General features: G+C 57.4%; 1 protein-coding gene and 1 long non-coding RNA gene across 8 annotated transcripts in view; one reads left to right on the top strand and one right to left on the bottom strand.

Moving 5' to 3' along the window:
- Positions 1-26,809, bottom strand: part of ABR (ABR activator of RhoGEF and GTPase) — a 179,176-nt gene that overhangs the window by 12,328 nt on the left and 140,039 nt on the right. For 4 of the 6 annotated variants that reach the window (XM_001504257.7, XM_070226438.1, XM_023653177.2 and 1 more), the window contains 2 exons: positions 25,716-25,813; positions 25,198-25,329 (listed from right to left, as the gene is read on the bottom strand). In XM_001504257.7, the coding sequence (XP_001504307.4) occupies positions 25,198-25,329; positions 25,716-25,813 (230 nt within the window). Of the gene's footprint in view, positions 1-9,904; positions 10,549-11,052; positions 11,177-25,197; positions 25,330-25,715; positions 25,814-26,809 lie in introns of those variants that run through there. The other 2 variants (XM_070226439.1, XM_005597643.4) reach the window with 2 other exon arrangements.
- Positions 149-7,460, top strand: LOC138916182 (uncharacterized). Of its 2 annotated transcripts, none has more exons than XR_011423056.1 (3): positions 149-482; positions 1,166-1,302; positions 3,870-7,460. It is a non-coding gene; the product is annotated as an uncharacterized lncRNA (long non-coding RNA). The 2 variants fall into 2 exon arrangements; XR_011423055.1 differs by lacking the exon at positions 149-482 and adding an exon at positions 698-910.

Raw genomic sequence — 26,809 nt, 5'->3', positions numbered from 1 at the left:
GGAGAGCAAGGGGGACAAAATCAAGTCCCCCTCATTCACCTGCTCTGTTAATCTGCACGAGAACATGTAAGCACCTTGCCTGGCATCTGACCCCCCAGCCACAAGGCAGCTGCTATCACCATTATTTATCTAGAAAGAGACATCAGGCCTCCCGGCGCGTGGTCTGGCTTCCCGGGCAGACCTGGGTGCTGGCAGGCCGCCCCGTACAACTGCCATCCCTCCTCCCCGTCGCTTCTGTTCTAGCCGCCAAGTAACAACACTGTGTTTTTCTGGGAGCGTCTGAGACAGGAAAAGCAACTCCTGATGCTAAGGCCCAGTTCTAGCCCCACTTCTTCCAGAAAGCCATCCTGGATAACGCCAGGCCTCAGGAATCTTCAGTCGCCCTCTGCTTTCCTGCGGCACTAGGACCCCGTCCCTCCGCAGCCTGCTGGCACCATTCACAGTTGTTTCACACGCCCCAGCCTGTCCGAGGCCAGGTCTGGGTAAGGTGGCACTTTTGTGTTTTACTGTGAATCTTTACCACTGCCGAATTCCAGATCCCCTCCACAGGTGTGGCCCTAGTACCCACGCACGGAAGCCTGCCTGGCCCCTCGGTGCCCCAACAACAAAGCTCTTTCTCCCAAGAGGCCAGCAGCCTCCAGAAACCAAGTCTATTTCAGGATATCATTTAAATACAGAGAAGGGAGGGTGCGGAGAGGAGAGGGACATGGCACATTTTCCAGAGAAATGATGCTGCCTGAATTGCTGTGGCTATTTATAACCCCTGGGAAATGTGGACTCTGCTATTTCCTGATTAGATTAGTGCTGGGGATGGAGGAGCCAGCCCCCGGGGCGTCAGTGGACAGGAACACCTGATGGCTCACCCTCCAGTCCCAGCAGAGAGGCGCTATCCACTGGCCCTGGGGAGCAGGTACCTGGGGGATGTCAGACCACCTGAGGGAGGGAGATAAATGGGCCTGCAAAGGCCAGGTTGGGGGAGACCCCCAGAGGGCACCTCCTTTACCCCACAGGTAACACACACAAATGGGGCTCCCCCAAGGCAGGGTACAGGCAGGAGACAGAAACAGGTCATAGAATATCCTGGAGAAGGTTATGAACGAGTGGGCCATACACAGGCACTGAGGGCAGGCCGCCTATCTCTGTCCTTTTTTCCCTTTGCATTCAGACTCAGTCAGATCATGGCTGCACAGTCAGACCTCTCCCAAGAAGAAACAGCTGACCTTTGGGACTGATGCCCACGGGAGAACCACCATGTCCCTTGCAACAGAACGCTGGACCCCTGGTAGGAATCCTGCACCCCAGGTAAGGAGCCTGGGGGTTCTCAGGGAGAATCTGGTGGGTGGGTGGGGAGGCCGCCTCACCTTCTCAGCCTCAGCAACCTCAGGTTTAGGACGGGAAACACCCCAGCGGCCTCACAGGGGGCTGAGAGGATCTGAGGATCCGAGGGCAGGGGAGCGTGCTCTGTGCACGTCCGGGCATCCTCCAGATGGTGGGTACCGCCTCAGTTCAGGAACAGCCTCAGCGGTCCCCTGAGAGGTCCATGCCCTTCCTCCTTGCCACCTGGGGTGGGTGACCCTGGCACTTCTCCTTCCCTCTGGCTCGGTGGCTTTTCATGGCCACCTCCAAGTGCTTGGGATTTTGGAGGCAACAGCAAGTTTGGGGTCCCCATTTGTGCTCCTGCTGCTAGGCCACAGAGCCCATGTGCAGACCCAGGTCCTTCTGACTATGGGCCCGTCTTCCTAGTACACCACACTCCCTCAACCATGCGGCTTGCCCAGAAGTCTAGTGATTTCTGCCACCACACCCTCCCACAGGCCCTCGCATGGGCTCCTTTAATCCGCAATGAGGAGCCTGCTGTGGCCCCGACTATGGCAGTAGGGATAAGCAGTCAGAACAGAAGCTGTGGAGTGGGGCACAGGCACAGAGCAGCTGTCCACGTGTTACTGTGGGATGTAACGCATGGGCTCACTGGGTGATGGGGACCCAGGAAGACAGTACGCATCAGGGGCCCCAAGGGCTCCCAGGCCTCCACTACCCTCCCCACAGCCCCTCGGCACTGAACCCCTTCCCTTGGAGCCTCATCCTATCATTTCCACAGCACAGGGATCCTGAGGCCCCGAGGAGCCCATGTCCCAGGCTGGACCCGACCTCCCATGCCCTCGGGCCTGGCTCTGCCCTTCTTTCCTCCAGCGTGGCTCCAGACTTGGCTTTCAGAGCCCAGAGCCTGGCATCCCAGGCCTGTCCTGGGTGGTGGGGTGGACTTTCTCGAAGCTCAGGGTTGTTTTTAGGGCTAATCAAAACTAAGCACTTCTTAACAGCAAGGGCAGTGAATGCAGTGTACTGAAGTTGTCACCCTGAGGGAGAATGGGGCACTGAACAGAAGGCGGAGGGGTCTGGCCGTGTTTCTGGGGACACCTGCCAGAGGCCGAGCGCTGGGCTGAGGAGGCCAGGCCCCGAGCCAGTGTCTCTTCTGACAGCGGGGACACTTCCTGTGGCTCCCAGGCCAGTGGCCACGGTGGCGGCCCCGGGCTGCCTTTCCTCTGCCCTCTCCCAAGTGCATCCACATGCTCTGGGCTGGGTCCCCTGGGACACCAAAGCCAGCCTGTCATTGGGACAGACCACAGGCGTGAGAGGCACGGTAGAACTGGCAACTGGGGGACAGGGAGCTGCCAAGAGCTTGCCTCTCCTCCCTCTCAGGGAGGGTCTGGAGGATTCCGTCAACGTGGCCGCTCTGAGAGGAACGCAGGGAAAGGCAGGGCCGAGTGGGAGGGGATGCCAGGGCCCATAGCCTGGCTTCCAGCTCAGCAGCTGGGTCAGGGGAGACCGGGGTCAGGGTCACTAAACCCACCCCACCTTCCCAAAGGCCGGGGCCCCCACCGTAAGGCCAAGCAAGGTCTGCCCGTCCAGCTTTCACCCTGCGGGGCCAGGCCCCCTTTCCCAGGCCAGCCACACGGCAGGCTGTGCTGACTCTGCATGCCAGGCATGGGGGTGAGGCCACTTCACCCGGCCTGCCGCCCCCCTCCCCTCCCCAGAACTCTGAAGTTCCCCGGGCCCACATATGGAAAGGGTTTAGTGGCTCTGAATGCGGCTTTTATTGAAGCCAGGTTAGCCTCGTGGCACCCACCGAGACCTGCCTTCCCCAGCACTCCGAATTCCAGCTGCCCTGTGCCTGCCACACTTTTAGCCCTTGAGTCAGCACAGCTGCAGACAGAACTCAAACCTGGGCAGCTCTAGGAGCCCCCAAGGCTGGGCACATCTCTCCCAGAGCCCCAGGGCCCCATCCTGCTCAGAAATGGCCCACCCACCACCCCCTTCCCTGCCCCACAGCCTGGACACTTCACCCCAGAGCCAGGCCTCAAACTAATAGCCAGAAAGTGGCCTCGCCCCAGCACAGGGCCATGTTGGGGGCACCAGGGTAGCAAGGACAGGGATACTCTTGGGAAAAGGAATTGGTCCAGGCCAAAGCTACACAGAGGCAGCCCCCAGCAGCCCTGTCCCCAAAGGGAAGGGGCCACCTTAGAGGTCAAGGTCGAAGGTGAGAGGCTACCTGAGGTCCTGACTGGGAAGTTTCATGCAAGCTGCCACGGCAAGGCCAAGGGCCTTCAGGACTGGTGGCCTCCCTCTGGACTCCAAGTGGTTTGGTGAGAACTATGAAAGTCTTTCTCTGAAGCTGACTTCATCCCGCCCAGGCCATGAATGCCACCTGGGCAGAGAGCCTGTTAGTGAGAACGAGAGGCGCTGACTATTGTGCCGCCTGTGCCCGCTGTGAGGGGCCTCTCGGTGGGCTCTTCCCTGGGCCCCACATGCCACGAGTCTCACAGTCACTAGACAGCATCGCAAGTAACCAATGTGTCCATTTCTATGCACAGCACACTAGGCTGGGTACCACATGTAACAAGGCTCCTGGCTGAGACCCCCACCTCCAGCAGCACCCCATCCAGGGCACGCAGCCCTGACCAACGGACTCCATGACCGCTTGGAACCCTGGATGACTCCAAGTCTAACTGGACGACTGGGCAACAGCCACACACCCCCGGGGGCCCTGGGCCGCCTCCTTGGCAAGGTGCCATCATGGCTGAGCGCTTGCTCGGGGCCGGGCTGGCTCCTGCACAAAAGCCACTCAAGTGACCTCACCTGTGTCCTCTCTGTGCCTCAGTTTCCTCATGTGTGAAATGGAGTGGATAATAACAGCACCTGGGAGGTTATCACCTAAGTCACATCAAAGGGCTAGGAATGGTGCCTGGTCCTCGCACGTGCTCAAGTGTGTCAGCATCACCAAAACTGTGCTTAAGCTCCCTGGGGGCTCCCGCTGCACTTGGATGAAAAGCGAACTCCTTGTCGTGGCCTGCAAGGCCCTACACAGCCTGGCCACCGCCCACTCACTCCCTCCACGTGGCCTCTGTCTGCCTCTGAACGCACCACAGCCGCCCTGGCTGCAGGGTCTTCACCTGGCCATTTCCTCTGTCTGGAACACTGTCCCCGGATCTTTCAAGAATCCTTCTTGTCACTTAAATCTTAGTTCAAAATGATCTCTTCAAGCAAGCCCTCTCCCCTCCGCCTTACTCTCTACTCCATTACCCAATTTTATTTTCTTCACAGCACTCATCCGGCCTGACATGATCTTCTTCATTGCCTGACCACTCCTAGAGACGGAAAGCTCATGAGAGCGAGGCCTCTCTGCCTGGGCCACCTCTGGAGTGCCCAGCACATGAAGGTGCCTATCAACATTCGGGGACCAGATGAATGAATTGGCACGTGGGGGATGGAGAGAGCAATGCTTCTGCCAGGGCTCCTTCAGGACAGGGGTCAAGGCGGCCCACATTCCTGCTCGCCTCTCTTCTCTTGCGTTCAGTGAATGGCTGGCCTCGGCCCAGGGGCAGCCCTGTGACCTCTCCCACCCAGACTTTCCCAGTGTGTTGAGAGTTTAAGGCTTAGGAATAGGAATCTTGAGACACGGCCAAAATCATCATATGAACTGGATCTAGGAGATCATCCTGTTCAGCTCCTTCATTATACTGATGCCAGAGAGGCGAACAGATTTGCCCAAGGTCACACAGCAAGTTAAGACAGTAGAGTCAGGATTAGGAAAACGAGGCCTCTTGACCCCTACCAGCCTGGTGTCCTCCCTTCTCTGGCATCCTGTGCCACACGAACCTGAGGGCTGGGGGTGCTCAAGGAGGAAGCCAGAGCATGGAGGAGGCATTCAGGCATCTGATGGGAAGGGGAGCTGTGGCTGTCACTGCTCTGGCTATGCCCACTTGAGGACCAACCCTGGCTGGGGTCACTGTCCAGGAGAAAGATGGTTCTAGCGTCTGGCTCGTAGTCAGTTGCACTCTTTTTCAGCCAAAGCAGAACCAGAGAAATCACTGTGAGGTTCCAGGGCGCTCCAGGTTCCCTGCAGAGGAATCCCAAGGGCAGCTCCCAGGGTCACTTCCCACCTCTAAGGCCCACGCTGGGGACCACGGACAATGGGCCTCAGTCTAAGCCTCACTGGGACCCAGGACTGACTCTGGCTTTCTCTCGGGGATTGGGCAGGCAGGTTCCAGGCACAGGGATGTATGTTCCTCTAGGGTGCCAGGGAGCTGTCAGAACACAAACACCCTTCCTGCCCCCAGCACGATTTGATAGGGAAACGGAAGCCAAAAAGCACCTGCTGACCAGCTCCCGGCAATGCAGGCAGCTGGCGAGGCCACACAGCAGAGGGCTGGGCCTTTCCAGACTGTGCTCCCTGACCAACGCCTGGCAACTCCCCTAAACCAGCACCTGCAGGAGTTTTTGGGTTCTTTCCAAAATGTCTGCCCTCCTGGGGTCTCAGTGCTTCTGGATCTTTCTGTATTCTGGACACTCCTGGATTCTACTGGGCTCAGGCAGCTTAGGCCTTTTAGGAACCACCTTGGTTGGCAGGCTCAGCTCCTCCTGGTCCCGGGCCATCCAAAAGCTGGGGCACCAAGCCCAGCATGGCTGCCTGGCCAAGCCACCTGTGGACCATGGAGACGGAGAGGGCCAGGGCCCCTTCTAACCTCCTCAGGAGCCAAGAAACAGCACCTCGCCAAGCTCACTTAGAGCATGGGTTCCCACCTTGGGATCTGCAACCCTCTCTGACACGGCTCACAGTTTGTGCATGGGGGTGGCTGTGTCTGGTGGGGGCTCCACGACCTTCGAGATTCTCAGAGTCGAGGAATCAAACAGGCCTTCCAGGGGAGCTGGCTCAGCAGAGAAGCGGAAGCACTGGGGGTCAGGAGACCACCCCTGTGGCCCCAGTGAGGTCCTCACTCTAGAAGAATGCAGGTCATCTACTCCCTCTTCCAGCCCTCCAGTTGGCCTGGTCACAATCCTGGCCCACACAGAGGTCCAGGAGGAAATGGGCTGGCCACAGGCGTCTCCAGCCCCAGGGTGAGGCACCACTGCCCCTTTCCTACAGCTGAGGGATCACAGTGGGGGTGTGAGTGTCTGTGAATGGTGAAGACACCGATGCAGGTCCTTTCCCTCTAGCAAATAAGGTGGAGGGGGCAGGGCAGGGGAAGCGGGGGCAGGACCACGGGCAGCCAGGGCAGGATAGATGTCTGTTACATGAGGTTTCAAGATCTTTCTTGATGCCCAGAGCAAGATTATGAAATAAAGTAAATGAGCCCAAGACATGTCTATATCTTACACCCTAGCACCCTTGTACCCTTTGCGCCTGGAACAGCCAGTGAATGGCTGAGTGAGGCTTGGGGATATGCACGTGGTTTGCATACCTGGTGCTACCTGTTAGGAAGAACTGTCGAGTTAAATGACAGACTCTGGGAGGGACTAGTAGCTGTCCTGTGGTCACAATGAAGATGGCAAAGAAAGGGACCCTCCTGAGCCCCCAAATTCCCCAGACAAGTGGCCCAAAGGGGGCTCCCTATCCTGTCCTCCCTCAGGTAATGCCTCTGACCCTCCTTAGAAGTAGAGGGCAGCAAAGCCCATCACAGAGCAGGTGGACTCACTCCGGGGCTCAGAGGAAACACCTCGGTTCCCTTGTCAGCCTACAGCTTCTTGAGGGAAGCTCTTTGGAGGCAAGGTTTCTCAAACCCACGTGGCACCCCCTTGAAGCAGAGACAAGGCCATCAGGAACTGCCCTCGACTCTCCCCCACTCCCCTGGACCCTGCCAGTTCAGCAGGAGTCCCTGCCTTGGCCAGTATCTGGCCTGCTCTGGGTTGGGACATCTTTGCCTGGGTTGCAGTGCGACAGCAGGGGCCTAGGTTCCCCCCGAGACAAATGCTTCTGGCCTGGCCTCCCTGGGGCCCTCTGAGGCCCTCTATGGCTCCCACAAGTGACCCCCTTCAAACCTTTGGATGCTTCAGGGGGTGGGAGGTGGGATTTCTCTTTCAGCCCCTCTCCCTCCAAATTGCAACCTCAGGATCTAGAAGCAGGCAGGATGGGAGGAGGCCCTGAGCCTGGGCTCCTGGAGGGTGATTTGAAGCAAAAAAAAAAAGAGGAAAAGGAAAGTAGGAATGCGGAGTAAAACGCCGGGAGCACTGGCAGAGCCCACAAACCCAAATGCCACGTGTCTCCTCTTGCTGAATGCTTGCACAACAGACCAACTGCCACGGCAGAGGCCGCAATGAAGCTTCAGCCCCAGAACTCTCCTTGGGGACAAGAGCAACCCCAACCGTAGCCCCTGGGACCCAGAGGAGAGCCCTGCATGGTCCCGGCCTCCCCTCTTCCAGCAACTGCAGACTCTTGGGATCAGAGGCCCCACAGATTAACACTGGGACTTTTCCCGCTGAACAGATTCTTCAGTCCCAGCATGGGGTCCCCAGATGAGTCACATAACCCCCCCCCCCCAGCATTTAATGAATCTTTAGTTAAATGGGAGCAGGTGGGCCACAGGTGTCTCAGGCATCCACAGCATCAAATCCTCAGGGCAAAGTTAATGAGTTAAGGAGGAGATCCCTCCTGCCAGGCTGGGCAGTGCCTGGCACCCTTCCCCCACCCCACCTAGGCTGCTGCCTGATCCCAGCCCCCTTGCCTGGCAGGGAGCCTGCTGCACTGAAAAAAATAGGTTAATGCAGCTGAAGAAAGAGGGGGAATGGGCAGTGGGCCTGGCCCCATGAGCCCACCTGCTCACCCACCAGCCTGGGCACAGCAAGGCAGGCACAGCAGGGTGAATGAACATCCCTCTGTCACTCACAGTCCAGACCCTTGTGTCTGTGACACCGACATACTTTGTCACACAGCAGAGGCTAGAGGACTGAATCACCTGCCACACACCAGTGCCAGAGCCACCCTGCAGTTGCACTGACGCCAATCAGCGCAGCAGCCCAGCGCCTGGCTGGCCCGCCACCCCTGCCCGGTGAGCACCATCAGACACAGTGCTATCAGATACCATCGGAGGCAAAGCTCTGAAGAGTTCCTGGAGTGGCGTCTTGATTTTTCCAGTCACAAATGTACAGAGAAAGAATGGAAAGTCTGAGGTTCTAGGGTCTAAAAATTGTCCCCTACCTGCCAGGCACCTCCCCAAAGGGGCAGGTAAATGGGAATAGCTGTGTTTGGCTGGCACTGGACCAGGACCTGCTGGTCAGTTTCTTGCCAACCTCGAGGTCTGGGACTGGGCTGGGCTGGTGTCTGCTGGCCTCAGCAGGGGCTGGGGGTCGGGGGGGAGGGATGACTCCATGCTGCTGGGCAGACAGCTGCCTCAGCACAGAGGGGCTCTGGGAGCAGCTGAGGCCAGCAGGGCTCTGCTAGCCAGGTCCCTGGAGAGGCTGAAGGTGACACAGGGACCAATGCAGGACAGCTCAAGTTGCTGCCCTGCCCAGCACTTTCCAGGACTGATGTCATCTCTGGGAGGTCAAGCATGCCCCACTGGCAGGGGATGAAACTAGACAAGGAGCCAACGGATCCAAGATCACTTCCTCTCAGCAGGTGCCAGGAGCCTCCATGCTGGCTGGCAATGAGGACTTGTGTAAAGGGTCCCCCTCTGAGCTACAGGAGGGCTTGCAAGTCCCCATCAGCCACTCAGACTGGCCAAAGCTTCCCTTATCACTGCCTCAAGGGATGGACACAGCCCTTGCTTGGGCGGTTAATCCGGTCTGCAGTCATCAAGCGCTTATTGTGTGCTAGAAGCTGGGTCTGGCTCTTCCTTGGACGCCCGATGCCAGAGCCCAAAGCCAGCCCCGAGGCAGCCTGCCCAGCTGCAGGACAGTCAACTTCTATCTCCAATTTTAATCCCACCCAGGTCTGGGGCTGCAGGCGGACGGGCAGTGTGCCCCGGCATAGCTTGGTCTAAGCTGCCTGCTGGGTCAGGAAACCCCTGGCACACTGATGGAGTTGCCTGGTGCCTAATTGGCACTGGGCCAGCAGCCATCTGGGTGGTCCCTGAAGAGGCAGCCCCTACAGCCCCCAGACTCAGCTACCTCCCCAGAGCCCTCCCCTCCCTCCCTGCTGGGGAACGAGGCCCACAGGCCTGCACAAGAAACCCCACATGGCTGACAGGGTTGAGGCGCCTCTGCCAGCGCCCGTCAGCAAAGCAGCAGCCAGCACTGTCCACTGGATGCAGTGGGGTCGGGCCTGAGCTGGGCACTGAGACCCAGGGGCCCCTCACCTAGTCTGTTCATATTCCTGCTGGTATAGACTCAGAAAAGAGGCAGATAGAGTCCTCTCCCACAGAAGACAACCCCCCTTTTCCCAAGACAGGGACAGATGCAGAGAAAGCAGCCAGGGACGGGGGTGGGGGCAGCAACCAGCATTAATCATCAAATTAAGGCCACTTAGGGCAGACCCACACACATACCCCACCTCTGTCCTAGGACTCCACAGTCACGCAGGAGCTGTAACGGAGCTCCAGAGGGACGGGGGCAGAGCGGCCCCAGCAGCCCCCAGCCCTCCCTCAGTCCCTCCAGTGCACCCCCTCCGGCATCCCTGGTCCCCCGCTAGCACCTTTTGGCGGAGCAGCTTGCTGCGCACCCGGCCCCAGAGCCGGGCGCCCGTGTTGGGGGGCCGCTTGCTCCCTGGCTCCTCCAGCCGATCCAGGCAGCAGCGCTCCAGGGGCTCGCACACCGCCTTCAGGCTGCAGTCGGGCTGAGGCAGGACGTCGGTCATGCCGGCGGCAGCGGCAGGGCCCGGCCCCGACGGTGACCCGGCCTGCGGGGCCAGCTCCAGGGACGCGCGGGCGGCGCTGGGCAGGAGCCGCGCGGAGAGGGAGCGCGCGGAGCGCTCAGCAGGCGGCCGGGCTGTTACTCGAGCTGGGCAGGGAAGCGCATGGTGCGAGGCTCCACTCTCTCCTCCCCTCCCCGGAGATGGCGTGGCTGGAGGGGCACACGCAGCCCGGGCCTTTCCTCTGCCTGCTGGTCCCGGCGGCTGGCGGGACAGGGACGCCGGGGTGCGTGCGCCACGGACTGCCCGAGGCCGCGCGGGGCGCCTCCCGCCTGCACCGAAGGAAGTGACTCAAAGGAGGCGCTGGAGGCTGCCCCCTCCAAAAACCCAACCTCCAGGGTTTAACTCTTGGCAGGCTGGGGCTCTCCTCACCGACCGTCGCCCCTCCCTCCAGCCCCTACTAAATAAAGTTTGACAAGCAGCTAAATGCGATCCAGTCCCTTTTCCTCTAGATCCCCGGTTAACCCTTTCACCACCTGGCTGCTCCCTGGGGCCTCGGCATCCGAGGGAGGCTTGGGGGAAGCCAGAGGGGGTCCACAGGGGCTAGGGCTCAGGGGCAGGAGCTGCGTTCTGGCCATCAACAGCAGCCCTCATCCCGGCCAAGGCGGGCACCCTCCCACTGCCCTGGAGTTCTACCTCCCCAGCCCCCAACCCCGCCCCAAGGCACCCCCTCTATGCCAGCTTGGTGATAGGGCCAGCCACTCACAAACTCTTGTGGGAATGTAAAGAGTGAAAAAGCTCCCTAGGGGGGGCAGCTTCCTGGGTTTCAGCAGCCTCAGAGGGTGTTGGCCACTATGGGCCATCTCCTGGGATATGAGCAAAAGCCAAGGATGATACTGGTCACACATTTCTAGCAAGAGGTGCTCCTCACGTGGCCACTTTTGACCATGGCCCCCAAAAGGCCTGTGGTGCCAGATGCAGAGGATGCCCACCTCTGGGCCAAGGGGCAGTCAGCCACTTTGTCTGTGCTGGGTGCCTTGGGAGACAGAAGTAAGACCTTGTTCTTCCCCCTCAAGTTGGTGAACGAACACTAACCAGAGTGAGAACGGAATCATTCTGCAAGATAACAACACGAGTTAGAGCATGGTGTTCAGAGATAAGGGAAAGGCCTGAACCTCAAGTTAGCATACACGATACTCAGCGGTGCCCAAGCTGTCACACCACTGCAGAGCCAGGCACGGGGTAGGAAGGAAACCAATATTTCCACATGCCAACCATGAGCTGGGTCCCACGCAAAAGGCTTTCAAATATCTGACTGCATTTAAGCCTCGCAACTTTTGCGATGTTGGTGGTATTGTCCTTGTTTGAGAGTTGTGAGGCCTGGGGCTCAGGGAGGTGACGTTCTTTCCTGAAGTCACGCAACTGAAGCTGGGGAGGGACAGGTCCCCTCCAAAGCCCCTGGTGCTCACGACTGCTGGGCCTCGCTGAAGTGGGGCTGGTTCTTTGGATTCAGGAAAAAGAGCTGGGTCAGGACCCTTCGTGGTTGACCCAAGGGCAGGGGGGTCAGGGCACAGAAGCAGCCCTTGGCATCTGGAGTGCTCCTGCTAGGTCTCAACCAGAATACAGGGCTTGGGGTTTAAGCTCAGAGCCCTCGGTGCCTTTTGAGAAAGGGGTGGCTTCAGCACAGATAGCTGGGACCTGGTCACGATAAGAGCTGCCCTTTACCGAGCATTTACTATTCAACAGGCACCATGCTAAACCTCCGCGTGGATTAACTCACCTAATGCTCCCTCAAACTTATGAAGTAAGTACTAGCGTCCCCGTTTCCCACTTAGGAAACTAAGGACACAGAGAAGGCAAGCACCTTGCCCAGGGCCAGGCCGGGCAGTGAACAGAGGTCTCCGACGCCCTTACCGCTGTGACATCTGGTGGGGCAGGAGCTGGTCCTGCAACCCCCTCTGCCTGGCTGGTGGAGGCAGGGTCCTGGGGCTCTGCTGGGCTCTGGGTGTCCCTGCAGGGTGGCCAGGCCAGCCCCATCTCTTCCAGGACGCCACCCTCCACACCCTCTTGTGCAGAGTGCAGACAGGGCTGGGCAGCAAAGGCTGCACAGAGCCTCTTCATTCCTGAGCCAAAGTTACCCAAAGCCACTGCAGCCACACGGGGCTGAGCCACACAGCCTTCTCAGCACTCTCCAAGGGGAGAAGAGACCCACAGAGGCGGGGACACACCTCTGTCCCCTGCCCAGTGGAGGCCTGAGCCTCCCTCCCTGACCCATTGCTCACCTGCGTCTCCCAGGGCACCTGGGTGCCATCTCTGAAGAGTCCTCCTCCAGCCCCACCAGGAACCAGGCAGCTTCCCCACCCCGGCTGCCACAAAACCCATTTCCTCCAGGAAGGCTTGGCTCATTCCTCCAGTCTTCATTTCTTCATCCCATTCACTGAGGGCCTGGCTAGGTGCCTGACCCTGGGGGAGGGGCTGAAGAATCACAGAGGTAAATCAAAAGTCTCCACTTGACAAAGCTGACAGCCAAGAGAGGAGAGGAGCCATGGGCGTAAAAGCCTCTTAAGAGGAAGCAGAAAGGCATTCACGAATCTGGCACATATCAACTGTGCACCTACCAGGCGTCATACCCAGATGGACAAAGCACGGTCTTTGCCCTCAACAAACCCAGTGTGATGCCATAAGAATAGTACAGATAGGGTGCCATGAAAGCTGAGAGAAAAGAGAGAAAATTTCTAGCCAGAGGAATCAGGGAAGGCTTCCTGGAGGAGGATGGGTTGGCATGGGCCTGAAGAGCTGTGGAAAAATGCCATCCACTCTGGCTTTACTCTGCATCCCTTCAGCTATGTGCAACTGCTGGTTGTGTAACCAGCTGGTAAGGTGCCATTAAAATTGCTGACCACGTTCAGCCGCTGCAGACACACGGTCAGCGCCTGGCACCACCGGCTGGTTAACTTCAAAACTGGCTCCTCGCTGGCTTTCTAAGGTTCTCTTCCCTCTATCTGGGTCACATTCCACAGGGTGCAGTTTGGGGGAATGTCGTGCAAGATGTGCCCCCCTCGCTGGCTGTGTGGGAGAAGGGGGGCAGTTTAGATCCTGTTCCCACAGCCCTACACTTGTCTGTCTTAGGAACCCCAGGCTCAACACTTGTCTGGGTAAAGCAAGCTCCGATTGGATGAAAGATGGCCAACTGGTCTCCATGGCGACAGAAGCGCCTTAGCAGATGGGTAGCCGAGTTGGGCGGCTCCTCCCTGGAGATGCTCATCTTTCTCTCCTCCACCGTGGGCTGGGGGCTCTCTCTGGGGACAGCACAGACTTGCCTCCTCTTCCCCAAGCCTGACTCACTCCTTCCTGGAATCAGCGGTCTAGGAGCAGGCTGCAGCGCGGTTTGTGCAGGACACATGTTCCCAGCAAGTTCCTCAAAAGCAGGAGTCTGAATTCTGGTCCCTCCAGCCCACCATGGACCCTTCCTCATCTTTGCTGGATGGGCAAGGCTCAGGCTGTCCTGGCCACCCAGGAAGTGACTGCACCCCCTCCTCCCTCTGTCCATCCTTTCCAGCCAGCCACACCTGGCAGAACCCGCCTCTGAGGACGTGCGAGCCCCCCTGTCTGGATAAACAGAGCCTGGGCGGTGAGGCCCACACAAACAGATGTCGCCGCCTTCAGAATTAAAAACATTCCTAGCAGACTGTCCCGTCCGCCCTCATCCCCTCTCCAGGCTCTTTGCCAGAGGAACGAGAGGGGCCATCCCCAGAGAGATGCAGGGCAGGACCCTGGGTTATACCTGGGGAGGGGTATACACCTGGGGTGGCCGGGACCAGCCACCCAGCACGGCTGTGACTAAGGCAAAATCAGGTTAAAGTGATCGGCAGCCGCATCACTGGCGGAAAAAAGGTCAACAGGGAATATATGCAGCCTGAGATGTGTGGGCGGGAGAGGCAGGTACTGCTACCATGCTGCCTTGGTGACAGCTGGGGGTAGGGACAGCTTCCAGGCAAATCCTCCAGCCTGTGAACACAAGGAGGAAGGCTCTTTCTCAGAAGCTCAGAATGCGGCTGCTGCTTCTCTGGGGTGACCTCCTTTTTCCCACTGGAACAACTTTCATCTTCCCCCAGCATGGACGAGAACCCCAATTTCCTGTCCCTGTCCTCTAGCCAAATAACTCTAAGCCAGGAAAGGGGGTTTCTCAGCAGCCAGCTAGACCAAGACCACCGCAGCCCAGCAAGGACAGACTGGGAGTGAGGGGGGAGGGGAGAGTCCCAAGAGGCCACCCAGGGAGTCCTGGGTGCTGGAGCGGGGAGCCCGAGATGAGCCTGGATGGTGCTGAGGACGAGGGCTGGGAGGGACATGGTTGGGGTCTGCCGAGAATGCTCCTTCTCAGCCCCAGAGAAGAGCACAGAGCGGGCCCCGCAGGGGCAGAGCGGGAGGGAAGGTGGTGGGGCAGAGCAAGGTCGCTGTGAGGCCATGAGGGCTGCAGAAAGGAAGCCCGCAGAAGTCCCTGTCCACAGACAGGCACAGAGAGAACCAGCAGGGCTGGGGCAGTGCATGGGAGCCCAGAGAGACGGGGGCCCATGCAGAGGGTAGGTGAGGGGGCGGGGAGGGTGGCACATCACGGGGGAACCGGGAGAAGCAGGCATGGGAGAGTCCCCTTAAGATCAATGGCTCTGCAGCCCCTGCATTCCTTATGTGTGTTCTCATCTTGCTCTGTAACCATCCTAACCCAAAGCTGTGGGTTGGAAAGGCAGAGGTCCTCAGAGAATGAGAAGGTAATTTTCTGTCTGTCCATTCACACTCTCTGAATATCTGCTTTGTTTAAGGCCTGCCTGAGGCCCGGGATAGGAACACTTTGCTCAAAGTCACTGAGCAGCCAATGGCAGAGCTGAGCCTAGAGACGACATTCTCATTCATTACTCATTCATTCATTCATTCATCCATCATTGAATCGATACCCACCACGTGCCAGGTGGGAGGACCCTGAACAGGTCATAGTCTAACTCGGCCAAACTGAGCCCTGGCCACCCCACCACTGACCCACCCACCTCTCTGAGAAGAGTGTCAGCAATCGGGGACTCTGTCAGGCAGGCCATGCCAGAACTGCCCAGGGTCCGGCCCCTGCCTGCTAAAGAGCTGTGCATGGGGTGCAGCTCTTTAAGCCCTGGAACCTCAACTCTGCAGCTACGGAGAGGCTGACACAGCCAAAGGCCTCGTCACTGCAGAAGAACCGTCCTGACGGTGCATCCCCAGCAACCCCTAGTGATTCTCACGGCATATTTGGTCACGGAAAAGGATGGAAAATCAAATTGAGCCTTTGGGAACACCTTGCTTATCTAAAACACACCCCGCCCCCCCCCCCCCCCCCCCCCCCCCCCCCCCCCCGCCCCAGACAGAGTAGGCAGAGCACACTCACCACGTGTCTATCCACTCCTTCCCTACACAACGCATGGACGTAACTCGCGGCCAGGCCAATGCCCAGAGTCCCTTGGCTGCTGGTCGTTCCTTCTCACAGGAGGTGGCATGGCCAGGATCTCCCAGCACAGCCAGTGGGCAGAGCACCCCAGGTGGCCTCCTGGGCCACGGGCTAAAGACAAAACAGCCTCAGGAGGTTTGAAAGAAGGCCAGGGTCCACTGAGCCGCCATGCTTTTCTGCTTTCTCTGTTATTAAGCAATGCTTTTCCACCCAACTCTGAGCTCCAAGTGCAAAAAAGAAAGCTCCCGGGAGCCAGGGAACCTGAGAGCAAGTCCTGCCTGGGCACCCTGGTCTCTGGGACTCAGCAGACACTTTCTCTCTCTGGCTCTGTTTCCACATCTGCCAAAACAGGAGCTTGGACCAGACAAATGGTCATCAATGATTTTTTTTCTTTTAAGCAGAGGATACTCCCCACTGACTTTTTTCCAAATGAAAGCTTATGCCAGTCTCTCTACTCCCAATCAGATAAAAGCAAAAGCAGAGCGGAGGCACTTGGCTGAAGCGGGGATTTCAGACCCCACCTGCTCACACCACCTTTGTCCACCACCCCGTCTTGTGGGCTCTTCAGGTCCCTCCCAGTGATCCCCAAGCTCTGCAGGCGGAATCTGAAGCCCCTGATCCTTCTTTCAAGGGGACACCTCAAACCTCAACTTCCATGGGTGGGCTCCGAGCAGTTCTGACAGGCAGATCTCATGAGAACTGCTGATTCTCTTGACCACGGCCAATGGCCCTCACTCTCCGTCAGGGCGGGATAGATGTGGAAGCCGGGGAGATTAGGGGCTTTTTAAGGAAACTTCTGGGTCAGAGTCCTGGATGTGAAACTCATGTCTTATCTCGACTCTCTCTGCTTCACTGGTGTGGGTTCCTCTCAGTGGCCTTAGCACAGGATAACGCTTATCTCATGGAGTCAGCCAGGCTAGTGTTTTCTGGGTCACCTTGGCCCTGCAGCCAGCACAGCTCAGCGCTTGCCTCCAAGGGTACAAGCAGGCTGCATCCAGCCCTCCCCAGCCCGCGTGCCACCAAGTGCCACCACTGCCATACCCCTCAGTTCCACAGCAAGGCTCACAGTGAGGGAGGCCGGCAGAGCCCACCTAGTGTCCCCTATCGGCATTCACGCCCAGCCTCAGCCCTCACTCAGGGAGGTCCCTGGCAATTCTGCTAAGTCCTTTTCCTAAAGGTTTTGAAGAAAATCAAAAGCGGGACCGCCCTAGGGACCAGATTTTTGGATTCCTGTGAGCAGAAGTTGCGGCCTCACCTGCAAAGGAGGTGAGTCATTACTGAGTGTGCAGTAGGCTGGGCCTATCACCGCCATGGACTCATTTAACATCACATGAGAGCACCCCTCTTTTGGTTTGCTGAGAGGCTGGATGTTCTCAGAACCTGAATGAATCAGTTCCCAAGGGCCGCCCTGGATAGGCTCCTCTGCTTGCTGCCCACGCCTCAGCGGCATGCCTGGGGTGCAGGCACCCAGCCTGCCTGCCAAGGTGGCATTCCCAAGCAGGGCAGGAGGGAGGGAGGGAGACGCGAGCAGCCATCTGCTCCCCATTGAACGCTTCCTGTCTGCAGAATCCACTGGGCAGAGTCCAGGCTCTCCAAATCATGAACACCTGGGGCTCGGAGGCTGAGCAGGGGCTCGGAGAGAGGCTTGTACTACGAGTGTGGGACAGCAGGGCGGGCCCTCTCATGGGGTCCTGCCCCTGGCTTTCCCCATCCTGCTGCTGGCTCTTCCAGTACAGCTGAGGTGTCCAGACCTGCCTTGAAGAGTGACAGCAAGTGGGTATTGGAGAACACGTGGGTCTGAAACAGCTGGGGAAGGCAGGGCTGGGGTGGGACAACGGTTCCAGTCCCTCAGGCCCCTGGGAAGTGGTGGTGTCTGAGACAGGGAATGAAATAGTCCTGGTGCCCAACCTCCCCTGTCCCCATGTGCCTCTGGACTGGCACAGCGGTGATGAAGGTGGCAAAGGGCAGAGCCCCACGTGGGCTGGCTGTGAGAGCAGCGGGCAGCAGGGACATAAAACACACACTCTAGAGGCAGATGCTTCCCTGGATGTGCACATATGGCCCAGGCCGAAGGCACGAGAGGGGCCCATCTTGCAGGGGAGAGGCTGTGTCTGAGGGCAGGTTGCTGCCTAGGGTTGGGAGGTGCTGGTCTGGGGGTTAGAGGCTGGGGTGGTGGAATGAAAGGGAGAAGCTCTCTGGCCAGCCCCACAGGCCAAGCCTTTCTCACAGTTGTCCCTTCCCCCTTAACCCCCCCAATCTTAGTCAAAACCAGGCCACTCCCAGGGACCAGGGACCCAGCTATGGTCAGTGCAACCTGAAGGATGAATGTGAGAAGGTGCCAAAGAGTCACATTAATGCCCCTCCGTCATCTCACCAGGAGGGACCCAGGCACCTCCTGGGACCAGCCATGAAGAACCGGGATGGGTCAGAAGTAGAAGAGACTCTGGGTCAACCAGGCCAACACCCCAGAGCCTGGGCTCCCAGGGCAATGAAGCAGGCACGCTTGACCCTCAGGCAGAGTCCAACGGAGACAATAGACTCTTGGGGGCCAGAGGGAGGGTCTGGGGTGCAAGAGCCCTCAACTCCTGCCCTAGCAGGCTCCTGACCCACGCTTGCTCCGAATTTCCTCACACTCTGCAGAGTAATTGAAACCAGAAGCAGCTCCCAGCCGACAATGGCCCCTTGTTCCTGCTCCTTGCGTACTCTGCACCATGGGCCTGACTGCACCACACCACGCTGAGAGCTGTTCCAAGGGGACAGAGCTAGAGTGGCTCAGCCCCGGGGGTCATGGCAGGGAGACCTTGGGCAGCAGGCACGGAGGGCCCCAACCTTGACCTCCCTGCCCACTTGGAGGTCAGTTCATCAAAACCAGGTCTGATTCCATCTGCTTAAGAAAACAGATGTGGCCTCAGCCAGCCAAAGGCCCAAACACAGGGGTCACTCAGGTGACAGCTTTTGGGGGCACTGCTGGACAAGCTACACCCAGAACCCCTGCAGGAAGGCAGGGGACGGTGTACCTGCACCTGCCAGCTTGGTCAAAAGGCCATCATCATTAGACAAGCAATGACCGTGCCAGGCCCTCCGCCAAGGGCTTCACAGACTTCCACAGTCAGCTCTCCTTAGAGTCCATTTGACAGGTGAGGAAACTGAGGCTCAGAGAGACAAAGTAACTTGCCTGTTCTCCCAACTAGTGAAAGGAGAAAGCTTAACTCTGAACCCCAGACCTGCCTGGCCTCAAAGCCGCTCCAAAACTGGAAAAATTATGAACACTCTCCTGTTTTCTTTACTGCCTGGCAAGGTTATGTTCACTCTTTGTATCCACAGCACAGTGCCTACCACTTAGAGGGTGTTCAAATAACAGAAATGGACGAAAGCAGGGACGTGCATGTCACAGCTCTGACCAGCTCTTTCTAGCACGTTCCACCCTTTGAGCCTCACAACAAGCTGATGATGAAGGCAGAGTGGGAATAATTACCCCCATTTAACAGATGAAGAAACTGAGTCTCCCGGAGGTCAAGGGGCCTGGATGCGGACTTCTGACTCTCAGCCCAGTGTTCTCCCCACAGTGTCAGGGTAATGGCACTCCACACTTAACATATCTAAACCACTGACCGAGGGGAGTGCAAACAAGAGATAGGAGGAAAGAATGGTCAGGGAGTCACGGAGGCCTAACCTGGAGGGAGAAGTTGCAGGTGTGTGTGGGGGAAACTGCTGCTTCAACTAGAAGAAGCTAAGGGGGATCAGGGGTGCTCCAGGGTCATGGGGTCCTGCTATCTTGTCACAGCGGGAAAGAGATGAGCAATTGGTGGTAGGGGGAACCCTGGGCCTAAAGAGAAGGAGGCCATGAAATCTCCAACCTCAGAGACCCGGCTCTTTTTCTCGCTTAAAAATAAGAAAGTCTAGGGTGGGAATAACCTAAATGTGCCTCAATGGATGAATGGATGAACCAAACGTGGTATACACAGACAATGTGATTCAGCCTTATGAAGGAAGGAAATTCGGATACATACTGAGTGAAATAAGCCAGTCACAAGAGGCCAGGGGCTGGGGGGAGGGAGAATGGGGAGCTGCTCTTCAATGGGGATGGAGTTTCAGTTTGGGAAGATGAAAGAGTTCTGGGAATGGATGGTGGCGATGGTTGCCAAACTATGTGAATATACCTAATGCCACTGGACTGTACACCTAAAAATTAAAATGCTAAATTTTATGGTATGTATTATTTAGCCAAAATTTAAAAAAAAAGTCCGATTTGTCAGTCTGGGCTCTGTGAACACTCCCAGTCCTGAAGGCAGGGGACTGGCCCGAGTTTCATTCATAATAGCTCTGACCCCTCCAAGCTTCCAAGTGGTCAGGTCAAGAATGTCAAAGAAATTACCCGCCTTTCCCCTTCAGACACAGGCTCCAAGCTTCAGAAAGGAAGAGAGTAGAGGGTGAGGCTTTCCCATCAGGCCTGAACTTTGCAATCAGGGGCAGGGGGAGTTAGCACCCTAGGCGTTGGGACAGCTGGAGCTTCCATCCTAGCCTGGAACCCTGCCCCTTCCCACCCCAGGGTCTTGAGCGCCCCTCTGTCCAGGGAGGGCTGCCCCTGGCAGGCTCATAGGAGAATGAAGCTGCCTCTGACTCAGGGAACAGAGCTGAGCGGGGGTGGTGTCCCCAGGCTTGTGGCTGAGCTGGGAATGGGGCAACAGGGCATGGAGGGGCTCCTCTGGTTTAAAAACAGCTCCTACATCTCTGACCCCTGTCTAGTCTGGAGTCCTTGGCAAGAACTAAGATGTGGGGTCTTCAGGGAGAGCTCTCCCCTCTGGCCCAGACAGCCAACAAAGGCTGGACCCTGGGAATATGCTAATCAGCTAGTGAGTAGGTCCCAGTTGGGGACAGCACATCTGGAGCCTGGAGCAGCCTGGTTGGAAATAGACTGGGATAAACATACGGAGTCCCCTGGGGCCAGGGAGCCCAGGCAGACTAAGGGGGCCCTCCTGGCTGAGCTGTTCTCGGCTGGATGGGGGTGGGGCAGCACGGAAGCGGCGGGCAGTGGGGGTGGCCTGGGTGGAGAATCTGGAGGTAGTGGCCCCTTAGGTCTGGAGAACAAAGGGAGGACTCCTGAGCCTGGAGGAGGAGAAAGGCACCAAGCTGCTGGGATCTTCCACTAAATTTGCAGTGACAAGGGACAGATGCCTGAGTCACAGATCCAAGCCTGCCTCTGCCTCATCTATAAGCATTGTCCTTCACTCATTTACTCAGCAGCTGACCAAGTGTGACCAACCTGGGATTGGGTCCCTGAATTTGGAGCCCTTGCTCAACCACTAACGAGCCGTGTGACTGTAGCCATGTCATTCACCCCTTCTGGTCTGTTTTCTTCTCCCTCCAAAACAGAATTGGATTAAATGCCCTCAAGGATTCCTTTTGACCTAAAACTCTCCTGCTCCTCTTCTTGTATTCATCCCTTCACCCTCCCTCTTCCTTGCGTTGCTCACACCGCCTCCTGCTCCTTAATCTCCCGGGACACTCCTTGCACATTCCTGCCTCCTGTCCTTGTCCATGCGGCCATCCCCCGGAATGCCCACCCCACTCCTTTCTGCTGATCCAGAGCCTGCCCACCTTGCCAGAATAAACAGAGCCTTAAAATGGCAATTAACATGCTGGCCATTATGTAAAACGATTTTTACAAAGTATATGAAGTACTTATGACAATGTATCGAAAAAGGCGATTATAAAGACTACATACAGCCCTCGAAAAATGGGGGTTTATGATAATACTACACGACAATAGAAAAAACGCAAAATACGCACCGTGATTAAAACTATATAAAAACTTGTATACCCAAGGAAGGGAAAAGGCACAAAATAAAATGGCTGTTTCAGAGGAGTGGGAGGAGGGATGGTTTGTGATTTTGTTTCAAGTCTTTACAATTACTGCAATTTTCCTTCTAATGTAAACATCGCTTTTGGAATTAAAAAAACCCAGCGCTCTCAAGTCCCTCTTGCTCCACCTCCTCCTGGAAGCCTCCCTAACTCAAGCCCACGATGATCTGTCCTTCTTTGAATTCCTGCAGCACAAGTTTCCACCTTATTACGTAGGGAACAGTGGGAGACAGAACAGCACCCACAGAGGGCGAGGCATGGGCCCTGGTTCCAGCCTGCCTCAGCCCTGGTTCAGTCCTGGCTCCCCAACCCACTCTGCCTGGCCTGGGACAGGTTACTTAACCCTTTAGGGCCCTGGCTTTCTTATCTTTAAAATTATGATAATATTCCTACTCCATAAGGTACTATGAAGATCCCAAGATAGCAGCTGTGAGCATTAGCCCAGTGCTGGGCTCACAGTAAGCTCTCTCACGTCATCACCACCACCACCACCTCCACCTCCACCACCATCAGCAGCAGCAGCACTTTGTTCTCTAGTGGCTTTGCATATATCAATACGCAATCACGTGCCACATAACGATGTTTCAGTTAACGATGGCTCGCCTACATGATGGTGGTCCCAGAAGATTAGTACCATATATAGCGTGTAGTAGGCTATACCCTCTAGGTTCCTGTAAGTATACTCTGTGATGTTCGCACAATGACAAAATTGCCCAACGACGCATTTCTCAGAACAAATCCCCATCGTTAAGTGACACACCACTGTACTTGTCTTTCAGTCTGGCAGCAGATTCCTTGAGGCCGGGCCCCTACACCTCTCGGAGCAGCCAGCCTGTGCTGGGCACACTGCACATGCACGGTGAGTCCCTTCCTCTGGCTCTTCTCCACATACGCTCATTCTGCTTCCCTCCAGGTGCACCAGGCAGGAGTGTCCCCTGCCCAGAGGGAAGAGGACTCCAGACTAAGGAAGCCTTAGGCTCGCCTTATGCCATAAACCGGGATGCTGGGTGGAACGTCACCCAGGCTGCTTCTTCAGGACACTAGCCATGCCAGTGCCCTCCACGCAGGCTGGAAGATTCCTTGATGAAAGCCTGGGGCATAGGGACACAGCACAGAGGAGAAAGCATGGGCCTCTCTGCACCCTGTCAGCAGAGGCATCTGGATACTCCATGTCCTCATGTGAGAAATGGGGAGGATACAACTGCATTTTCCTCGCAGAGCTGTTGCAAGGGGCACATGAGATGAGCCCTGGACACACATGTTGCTGATCAGTGCTGCCATCTGTCTGTCACTAAACGCTGCCCTCCTCACCCCCAGCCTGCACTCCAGAGTCCCTGCCCCCATGGCCACAGCAGGCAACCCAGAGAGGGAGATTCATTTTGGAGCAAATGCCTGGAGCTTAGGAAACTGGGTCCCTTGCTGTTCTCTGGATGGGCTGAGCGAGACGGGCCTTAGAAAGAAGCGGGAGCCTTTCCTTCAGGCCACCTGAACATCCCCAAGGACGTGGCCTCTATTCTGAGGCCACCTTTAGCTCCATCCTCGGCGCCTGCTGAAGGGGAGCAGAACTGAGTGCCAGAGGCTGGTGCCAATTCCCTGCCTTGGACACGTGGCAAGAAGGGAGGTGGGGGGGAGCTGTGGGAACAGACCGTCCTGTGGCTCCGTGGGGCCTGGCCATGTGGGAATGGCTCAGTGCAGGCTCTCCACCCAGGCCGGTCATCCTCAGTGGCTCCAGGGGCAATCAAAGGGCGAGCGGGACATTACAAGGCACAGCACATCCCTGGTAGGGACAGCCCACCCCTCCCTGATTCATGGAAGGCGGGTAAGATCAATTCTGAGGGGCCCAGGGCTACATGAAGGGTGGCACCCCGGGGAGTTGCGGGCTGGGAGACTTCAAAGGCCTCAGAGGACGCTGGCTCTGCACCGGCTGCTCCCAGGCCCAGGTCAGCTGGCAGCAGGAAGGTTTGTGTTTCTTTTAATATCAACTCCCAGGCATTTAACATTCCTCGAAGCTTAAACACAGAAACATTTTCCTTACCAGACTGTGCTTTCTGCTTTGCCAAACATAACCTGGCCTCCTCCCCTCCCCCCACCGCCTCCATCTGCTCCTGTCTCCAAGATGTAATGATTTATGGTTTGTTTCCCCCAGGGCTTGTGCGGCTGACAGCAGGGAGGAGGAGGGAAGCAACGTGGCTGGAAGCCCAGGTGGGGACAATGCCATTGAGCCCTAGGATCTGGGTTCGGGGCGGGGGGGGGGAGCGGGGGGGGGGGGGGTTGGGGCCTATGATGCTCACTGAGCTGGCTGCCCTGGACCCCCTTTTTAACTCTTCCATTCCACGGCCACCAAAGGCCTGGGGAGCGTGGCAGCCAGTCATGTTTCTTGGCTGGGTATCTCCCGGGGCTGGATGGGCCAGCCCAGGAGCCCTTCCCTGCCTGTCCCTCCAGCCAGCCCAGGGATGTGAAGATGGGGCTCTCCTCCTCATCCCTGCGGGAAGTAGGTTCCTGGACTGAATTTAGAGAGCTCTCCCTCCTCAGCCCTCATTTCCTAAATAATGAAGGACTGGCTTGTGGTTGCCTGGCAGCACCATCTCCTTGACAACAGTGCTGCAGAGCGGGGTGCAGGTCCCACAGTGTTAGGCAGGGACGTGCTCAGGAACACGGGGCGACATGAGGCAGACAGCTGGACCTCCACTGAATGGTGCCATCCCTCTTATTCAAACTCTGGAGCCCGAGACAGGTTGGGGGAGCAGAAGGCCCACACGGGTCCCCAAGAGGGCACTGCCACCAAGGACACCCAGCCAAGAGCCAGATACCAAACTCTGCAGCCTCAATGGTGCATCAGAGAACAAACATTTCCTGTGAAAAAGCATCACCAGCTCCCGCACCCAGGTCAGACCTGGGGCAGATGTTCAGAAGCCCAGAGCACCTCCTGCCCATGGCTCCATCCCCGTACACGCCAGTTACTGCTTCCCTTGATGGCATGGTCACAGAATCCATCCCCAAACCAGCCCACTTGTGTCAAAAGCATGAGGCCACACAAGGTGCCAGATGGAGTGTGGATGGCTCCATGCTGAATATCAACCCTCAAACCTGCATCCTCTTGACCATAAGTGATAGCAGCCATCTTCAAAACCGACAGAAGTTCCAGAGACCCAGGCTGCAAACAAGACCCTTTTCCCCACGTGCACTTTTACAAGGTACCAAGAAACGCAGCCGAGGCATATAAAATCTTAACGTGACTCAGGACCTGCCTCTGAGAAACTCACAGAACCCACCCTAAGCCAATGAACTCCCGGCAGAGGTGAGTAAGGCTCAGTAACCTAGCAATAGGTCAGAGACCAGCCCTCAGCAACCCAGCCGGATCCTAAGTCCTTCCAGGCCAGGGGCAAGTGCTCAGGGCCTCTCTCCTCCTATGGCAGACATTGCTAATCTAACACAGCACAAATGGATACAGCCTCAGAATCCTTCTCAACACAGTGTTTCTAGAAAAGGCCACCGGAAGACCAGAGTTGGGATGTGAAAACAAAGGGAGCTGTCATCCTTCCAGTCCATCCTGCAGGAGTGTGGATGATCCACCTGAGCCAGGTGTGGAAGCCTGAGGAACCAGGCACATGCAGGCTTCTGGGGCTAGAATAAGACGCCACATCCAGCAGGGGAGAATCACCATCTTGGGAAACTTTTCTCAAACCAGCTTTGAACCCAAGTCACAAAAGGCCAAGCACCTTGACCAAGAAGGTGGGTGAGAACTGGCACCACCTCCCGGCAGCTCCCCAGGCCTTGCTTGGTGGCCTGGCTGCACCTGGACCCTCACCTGGATCTGCCCTTTGCCCATGATCTTGTCCACGATCTCGTTGTTGTCCTTGTTGACCTTGGTCTTGTCATAGCACTTCTCGTAGCACAGGATCCTCAGGGACTGAGAGCCCTCCAGCTCGATCTCGAACTCCTGGGGAAGGAGGGACAAGGGTCCTGAGCCTCTGAGGCTGGGAGACATGGCTTCCTGCAGGTGTGGGGCCCAGCTTTGCAAGGGTGAGAAGGGGGCGAGGAGGGCCACGTCATGAGGCTTCGAAGAGCCTCCTCATTTTCTGGAGCTCCAGAGGCCCCGAAATCACTGAGGAAGTGGGGTCTGGGGCCTGAGCTGACCCCTGTGTCTAGACACAAGCCCTGCAGTCAGAAGCCAAATGAGTAGGGACCAGAGGGCAGAGGGTTAGAGAGACAGAGCCGACCCAACTAACAGGCTTGGCCATCCCCAGCCAATGAGACACAGAGAGTGGGGTGGGCACAGTCACAAGCTCAGGGGTCCCTGAGGGGACACCAGTCCCCTCCACTCACCTCGTCCCACTTTGGCTCTGTCGTGTCCCGGAACACCCTGGTTTTGGCTTTGCTGACAAAATAGCCAAAGGAATCCACCTCCAGGGTACAATACAGGTCTGCGGGGGGACAGGCAGAGACACGCTGAGCGAGGCCCGAGCCCAGGAACTCGGGAAGGGAGGGGGATAAGGCATCTGCCCCTCTCGAGATCCCGTGGGCCACACTTGGGTCTGGCCCCTTCCCCCTTCTCCGCCCTCTTCTTAGAGGGCTCAGCCCGCCCCGCCTCATTGGCCACCCTCCAGCCACGATGGCCTCCTGCCTCCAACGTGCCCAGCTGCTCCCACCTTAGAGCCTTCGCTGTCGCTTTGTCCCCGATCTCTGCGTGGCTGCCTCCTCACTATGAGGCCTCATACCAAGGCCTTCACTGACCATGCTGACAAAGCGCCGCCCCCCCATCCCTGGCTCCACAACAGGGGTGTCACTGGCATTTGAGGTGGGAGTCACAGGAGGGCATTTGGCCTCTGAGTGCTGAAAGCCAGGAGGAACCCCCAGTCACTGCGACAACCAAGAATGCCCCCCACGTCCCAAAAGCTCAGTTTGCTGTTGCTTCTTCATAGCACTTAACTTTAACCCAAGTTATCTTTTCTGTGTGTTTTTTGTCTCCCTTCTCTCCCCTATATCAACACCACACAGGCGGAAGCCTTGTTTTCTCAGCCACCGGTGTACCCTTGGTACCAAGCACAGGGCTTGGCACATAGCAGGCACACAGTGAGTTTGTGGGATGAAGGAATGAAGCTCTGACTGCCCCCAAGTGCTTCAGGTAACAAAGCGATGGAGGGCTGGGCGCCTTGTGGGGGGAGCCTTCTCTAGTGTTTCCATCTTGAACCATGGCCCTGAAGGCCGAAAATCTTCTCCCCTCTATCCTGAGACCCCAGTGAGGAGGCCGGAGCACTGGGTGGGCGCCCCAGACACTCGCAGATTCACACTCTCCCTCTGGGGCTCAGACCCCGGCAGCCTTCTGCCTCCGTGGGAGCTGCCGAGGTTGTTTCCTGGGGTAACAGTGTGTGTTGGGGGTGGCTTGGGGGCACTACAGCCAATCCTCTGCAGCGTGAATC

The sequence above is a fragment of the Equus caballus genome, chromosome 11 (genome assembly GCF_041296265.1).
Source record: "Equus caballus isolate H_3958 breed thoroughbred chromosome 11, TB-T2T, whole genome shotgun sequence".
NCBI lineage: Eukaryota > Metazoa > Chordata > Mammalia > Perissodactyla > Equidae > Equus > Equus caballus.
Note: the sequence above shows the minus strand (reverse complement) of the source record. Positions and strands in the feature narration are given on the sequence as shown.